The 7083-nt window shown below is 47.2% G+C and overlaps 1 protein-coding gene across 8 annotated transcripts in view; it reads right to left on the bottom strand.

Annotated features, from left to right (window-relative positions):
• Window positions 1-7083, bottom strand: part of RAB11FIP3 (RAB11 family interacting protein 3) — a 90344-nt gene that overhangs the window by 5711 nt on the left and 77550 nt on the right. For all 8 annotated transcript variants that reach the window (XM_081169859.1, XM_081169852.1, XM_081169853.1 and 5 more), the window contains 6 exons: window positions 5790-5883; window positions 4935-5038; window positions 3508-3648; window positions 3012-3093; window positions 296-433; window positions 28-183 (listed from right to left, as the gene is read on the bottom strand). In XM_081169859.1, the coding sequence (XP_081025985.1) occupies window positions 28-183; window positions 296-433; window positions 3012-3093; window positions 3508-3648; window positions 4935-5038; window positions 5790-5883 (715 nt within the window). The remainder of the gene's footprint in view (window positions 1-27; window positions 184-295; window positions 434-3011; window positions 3094-3507; window positions 3649-4934; window positions 5039-5789; window positions 5884-7083) is intronic.

The raw sequence follows: 7083 nt of genomic DNA, 5'->3' as shown, positions 1-7083 counted from the left end.
AGAAGTCTGTAAGGGAAGCTCAAGTACCTGCTTGAGCCGCCTGATCTCTTGTTCCAGTTCTGTCTCCCGTGTCCGGCTGTTGTATTCCTGGAGGCCTATGCTGCTGCTCCTGCCCCTTCGCTGTTCTGCTTCCAGCTTGAAGAGCTGCAGGTGCTCCAGCTGTTTCCTGAGGTCCTCAATCAACTGCAAGGCAAGGGAGGCAAACTAGATTAGTGGAGGACTATCACCAAAGAGCACTAACCCATACACACAAAGCGACTCTTTGCTGCAAGGGGGCTGGTTAGGGTCTGCTCACCTCCTGGGTCGATTCCTTGTCCTTTTGGAACTGGTGCCTCTCGTGGGTCAGCTTGTCTCCCAACTTCCTCTTGTTCTCCTGCTCCTCATTGAGCTGCATTGTGAGGTCTTCTATTTCATCTAGCAACTTCTGCTTCTCCTGAAAAAAAACACCAGGGAAATGAAACTGTAACCCTCCCAACACTCTCACCTCTTCCAAGCACCTCTGAAGTCCAGCAAGACCCCATGCCTTCCCACACTTGGAAAAGGGACACTGCAGGACTGATTGCTACCAAGCTCAGTTAATATCCCACTATCCCAAAATACACAACATTGGTATCCAATTCAGGGCTGTTTGAGCTGACACACTGTCCACAAGCAGTTCATGATGCTGAGAGCAGACTTGAGGAGGAGCCCACAATCAGCCATGTCAGGATTTGTGTTGGCAACTAAAAACATTGGCCTGCCACTAGAGGGCAGAATGACAACAAGCAAGGAACATAAGAAACCTGCTTTAAGCAAGGCAAAGGGGTTAGAAATGCACAAGTGATCCAGACAAGGGAACACATGCTATTAGTTGGGTTTTATTATTATGGATGCTGCTTGAAATTGTCTCCTCATATAGTCAGCAAAAAGGGGAGACCCCTTGGCCAAACATGAATGTAAAAGGGGGCCTCAGGCATATCTTCCTCTCAGCTTTGTCACCCCACCCGCATCTGTAACATGAAGGTAACACTGGCCTACTTTACGAGATTGTTGTACACTCTTGGTCTTCATAACCCTCCTTAAAGATTTATAGAAACTGGTGTCTTATTAAGTGGAATAAAGTGACAATGCATGTTGCAAAAAAGCAATAAAAAATAACTTCTTCTTCTTCTATTAAACTTCTAGCTAGCAGCAAAGAAGTTTCTGAGATAAGTTCTTACCACAACTATCAGCCTGTCTTTTTCAGCATTCTCTAAAACGTTGATCAGATATGCTTTACATGATGGAATAACCACCAGTTTTCAATATCTAACCAAAACAATTGTTTGCTACCAGTAACAATTAGTAACTAGAAGCCTAACTGAAGGTTTCAACTCAATATCCTAAGTATTCAACAATGCAGCAAAAATAATCAAATTAAGCTTCCAAAAAGCAGGACAAAAATAGCCTTTGGACTGAAAATCATAGAACAAACAAAAGTGTAGATTTTTAGAGAAGGAGACAAGGAACCTTTCTTTTTTAAAAAATGTATCATCCAGAAACCATTACTCTCAAGTTAAAAGGACAAAAACTGAAGGCACATACTATTAGCTAATATTTGAAACAAGGTGTCAGAATGTCTGGTTTTGATACCAAGGGAAATCCATCTGTGCATATCAGCGGCGTAGCGTGAGTTGTCAGCACCCGGGGCAACGCAAGTAATTTGCGCCCCCTAACCCGGGGCAAGGCAAGTAATTTGCGCCCCCCCAACCCCTAACCTGCGAGTTGCCGCTGGCGCTGCCGTGCAAACAACGCTGCTTGCCCGGAGGAGGATGGAGGCAGAAGCAGCCGCCGCCTGTGGCTGGGCCGAGGGGATGGCGGCGGCAGCAGGGTGCAGAGGCTGCCCGTGCCCGGCCAGGCGTCGGTGGCGGCGTCGGCGCTGCTGCAGCGGCTGCTCCTCCTGCGAGCAGTGAGCGGAGCGCAGCCACAGCGACGGCGGGGGGCGCGCGCGCTAGGGCGCAAGACTGGCGGTGGCGGCGGGGAGCCCGGCGGAGGAAGGAACTTGTCCCTTTCCTCTGGACTCGCGCCCCCCCAGATGTTGCGCCCGGTGCGGTCGGCACCCCTGGCACCCCCCACGCTACGCCACTGGTGCATATTGCCCATTTTGTATAAAATCACAGAATTCATATACAATGTTAATTTCCCAGTTACAGTATATATAGGATGAGTCCTTTAAAAGAGGCCCCATGGATACAGAGTACACATGTTCCACAGGGCCTCTTTTAAAAGACTCACCCTGTACTTGGATACAAGCTCTACTTGCAAATCACCAATTACCTGCTACAAAATTCCCTTCTCCCCTTTCCTTTCCTTTCCTTTCCTCTTATCTGAAGGAGCTGAACACTTGTAGACTGCATCCCAAAATAAAAGTCTCACTCACTTGTACTATGTTTTGTATCTTGGATTACAGGTGACCCACCCCCTGCCCCCATAAAAATTAAGCCAAAATCTAATCACAACCCCTCCAACCTAGCCTAGCCTTCCACTTGATCATATAAGAAAAAGTTGATGCAGTATCATCTTAGGATAACCGCTATAGCAAACCACAGGGGATACATCATACATTTCTATGCATATTTACTCCAAAGAAATCCCTGCTATATTCAGTGGGGTTTACTACAAGGTAAGTGAACATAGGGATTGGAGTCTAAAAGTGACAGGTTTGAAGTTACAAGGCAGCCTAGGCTCGCATTCAGAGAAAGGCTAGTATTTGACCTCAGGGGGAGACAAATAATCAGAGATTTGCATAAGTGTATGGCCTAAAGCAGGTGTGCAGCATCTCTGGCAAGAGCAAACTGAGCACAGCTTGCTCTGAAGGCAAGGATGCTGAGTAACGGTGGGATAATTAATGCTGTGTCACTGAAACATAGAGCCATATGCATTTTTCTTTACTGCTGAGAAGTTCTGGTCCAGAGGAAAGCACACCACCCCTTTTATTTTTAAGGCACACAGAGGCATATTACAAAAATCTCTGCCCGGCAGAGGCACCTCACCTCCTCTAGCCTCTCAATATTGGCTCTCAGGCAGGGGACGCAGGACCGAAGTTCGCCGTTCTCATCATCCAGCTGCTGTATCCTGCAGTTCACAGAAACAAGCATAAGCTTGGAAATGTACTGCCATCCCTGCAAGCAGGAGGCCTCTCTGCCTGGCCCTTGTGACTCTCCCCAGGCCACACCCCTCACTGGCCTTGGCTGGCCTCGTGTGCCCTTGAACCCTGATCTTTCTTCTCGCTTGCCTGGATGGAGAATAGAGACGTGTGTGTGAGTGCAAATAACTGTACAAAGCCTAAAATTTACATCGGTTGCTCCACCCCTAGAAGGCTGTCCAAAGGGGAATGTAGCCCCACCAGCACCAACACGTGTTAACTATATGTTGTACGAATAAAGGCTTCCTTTTTTACGTGCTGAATCTTCTGCCAATGAATGTTAACTGGATGACCCCGAGTATGGATGTGCCTAAGCAGAGTCTCCACGCATTTGCCAACCGTACCGGGCTTGGAGGTTCTCGATCTCAATGCTCTTCTCTCGCTCCATCTTGCTCAGCAGATCCCGCTGTTTCCGGATTTCATCCATGAGGACCTCATCTGATTTCAGCTCCTGCTCTTTCAGCTGCTCCTCCAGGGCATTCGCTCTGTGAAGACATAGAGAGGTTGTGGAGTTCAGTGGCTGACACTCCACAGGGCAACTCCCCCTGGAGCACAACTGTTCAGGCGAAAAAGCATTTTGCACACAAATGAAGGAAAATAACATTTGGTATAGGGGTCATTTCACCATGAAGTTAAGAAAATTTTCTTATTGTGTATACTTGTTTTAAAGTTGCTGGTTTTATTTATATTTTGACAAAATACTACGTTAAATTTGTTTTTAATGTTCGCTCCCATCAGTATTATTTGCTTACTATTTCAGGTAGTTCTTTGTAAATGCTTAGAAACATAGAAAATGTGTTTAAATACAGTGGTGCCCCGCAAGACGAATGCCTCGCAAGACGGAAAACCCGCTAGACGAAAGGGTTTTCTGTTTTGGAGGTGCTTCGCAAAACGAATTTCCTATGGGCTTGCTTCACAAGTCGAAAATGTCTTGCGAGTTCCTGCGGGGTTTCCCCCCCCTTTTTCCCAAGCCGCTAAGCCGCTTATCAGCTGATCCTAAGCCGCTTAACAGCTGATCCGCTAAGCCGCTTATCAGCTTATCCGCTAAGCCGCTTAACAGCTGATTCGCTAAGCCGTTTAACAGCTGATCCGCTAAGCCCGCTAAGCCACTAATAGCGCTAATCCGCTAATGGGCTTGCTTCGCAAGATGAAAAAAACACAAGACGAAGAGACTCGCGGAACAGATTCTTTTCGTCTTGCGAGGCACCACTGTAAATAGGAAGTATTCTATTTGAAATGGCACACATGCACACCACACCCAAATTACTGGGGCATGAAGCATGAGGCCCATAATGAAATCCAAAAACTGCACACCCTATCCTCACAATATTAGCTGAATCATGTCCCCCACCCAATGATTTGAGCATTGGCCTAATTTCTTTGTTTAAACCAAGGGTCCCCTGCTTTATAAGTTGATCAACTTATATAGCTGCCATGGACCCTAACAGACCTTACCAAAATAGAGAACCACAATAACTAAATAAAAGAGAAAAATTATATTGAGTATAGAGGAAAATGGAACACTGAGTTGACCTTGATGCTTTCATACACCCCAAACCAGAACCAGTTCTCCTCTTTCTCATTGTCTCCACCAGCTAAATAACAGAGCATGATGAAGTAAATTCTACTAAGGATTGATAGGGCTGTGTCATGTCTCAAGCCCTGTCATTCCACACAACTGTGTCACATGCCATTTCTGAACACACAGACAGGCTCGTCTCAAAGCTGACACCTGTCATGCAAGCCAACCTCCCACCCACCCGCTTTTCACCTGTGCACCAGCTGTAGGTTTTCCTGCTTTAAGCGGCTGTGCTGCTCCCCATTTGCTGCCGTGTCCTTTTCCAGCTCTGTCACTCTTTTCTCTAGGAAGATCACCTGCAGAAGGAGCAGTGAGAGTCAAGCATTAAAAGGCCTGTCCTTCTTGCTTCACCCATAGGGCATGAAAGCCAGTCTGGGGCCAGAGGTTTTGGTCCAATTCAAGAGCAAGCAGCTCTAACCAATTGCACACTTTGTTTCCTCCGCACTTCATGGTCCTTTGCTTAACGTCATATTATCATCCTTGGCTCCTTAGTCTGTAATACCCAAAGCCTCACCTTTTGGGAGAGATTTAAAACTAGAATGCTCCTTCTTGGTAATCCATTTGAGTCAATGATCAGGGCTGCTGTTTCAAAACCCTTAAGATGCTGGATGCTCGCATATCCTAAGCCAGTGCACCGCAGCAGCAGCAGCAGCAGCAGCAGCAGCAGCAGCAGCTGGGAAAGTGGGGGGTGGCCTTCTTATAATCATGAATAGGGAACCTGTGGCCTTTAATAAAGGATGGGTTAGAAATTTTTCTAAACACATAAAAAGTAAAGCATCCCAGTGGCCATGCAGGCTGGGGCTGATGGGAGCCCGAAATTGTCTGGAGCAGTACTGGAGCAGCATTACACCCTTATGGGAGGAGGGTGTCTGCTGCCTCTCTGTATGAGTCACTGGTCTGTGTTAGTCTCCTCCTGATCAGGAGACACATATCCAGATCTTTAACAGAGAGACAGACAGACAGACAGACAGACAGACAGACAGAGAAGAAAGCATTTGCTTCCATACACTCTAACAGTAATGCTTTCCAGCTGTAAAACACACCCACCTTATCAGTGATGTCCTCTTCCAGGCATTCGGTGTTGTTCCGGAAGGGTTCCTCCATGACATCCAGAGGGAGGGTTCCTGTCTGGTGAAGGTGCCTATAACGAAGACAGACCAGGCCGATCCAAAGCAAGAAGACAATTAGAAGGACCATCATCACAGAGAACACCGAACTAGCACAGTTGTGCATGGGTTAACATTTCCACCTTGCTCCTTTCCCTTCCTGCAGGGGATTCCATCATCAAGTGCAGTTCAGAAGCCCTGTCTGACTACCAGAGTTGGATTTCTCAATTAAAAAACCCCAAACACTTCTGTTTCACGGGCTACTGCCTGCCCACCCACAGCATCCCTCGATAGTCCTCTAAGCTGAACAAGGTTGTCTGGCACCTTTGTGGGGTGGCAGAAAGAACAATAGCGTATTACCAGGTACCCACACTTACACACCTTTTCCCCTTTGCTCTTTGGAATATGGGATGATTAAGATCTGACTTTCTCCCACTTAATTTCTTTCTGATCTTCATGGCAGTGAGATAAAACACGTTCTCAAGAGCAATAAAGAACATGAAAGAGGAAGGACCGTGGCTCAACGCTGCAGAATATATACTTCGCAGGCTGGACGTCCCAGGATAAATTGCTGGAGTGGCCCCTTTGCATCTGGGAATCCTACATTCAAATCCTCACCCACTCTAAAGCCTATTAGACAGCCTTGGGCAAGCGGCTGTATTTCAGTCTAATCTACTTCGTGGGAAGAGCTATAGCTCAGGAGCACAGCACCTGCCTTGTATTCAGAAGTTCCTAGGTTGAATCCCCACATTTTCAGCTAGGGGCAGGAAATTTCTTTGCCTAAAACCCTGGGGAGCCACTGGCAGTCAGTGTAGACCATACTCAGCTAGGTGGAAAGCATAAGGCAACTTTCTGTGTTCCCTAAGAGGCAGGCTGGGAGGCAGAGAGCAAATTCATAAAACAAGCCCTCCCATCATGTTGAGGCTCCTGCATTGCAGAGGGTTGGACTAGATGACCCTCAGGGTCCCTTCCGACTCTACAATGCTACGATTCTACGCCCGCACACATATGGAAGCTGCTTCCATTTTAACACTTCTCCCTGTGTGCCTCTGTTGTGGTCCAAAGGCCATCATTTTATGACACGACACCCAGGTCAGACATTTATCAGCGGTTAACTAGCAATGCACTTTATCACTTAAAGAGTGTTCAATATTCCACCCAAAGGACAAGGGGGAGGCAGGCTTTGGGTGTCCTCTGCCTTCCCCACCCGCCATGCAAAGCCTTAATACAGAAAT

The sequence above is a fragment of the Podarcis bocagei genome (genome assembly GCF_964188305.1).
Source record: "Podarcis bocagei genome assembly, chromosome: 14".
NCBI classification, from domain to species: Eukaryota; Metazoa; Chordata; class Lepidosauria; order Squamata; family Lacertidae; genus Podarcis; species Podarcis bocagei.
This window is presented reverse-complemented; position numbering and strand designations above follow the sequence as displayed.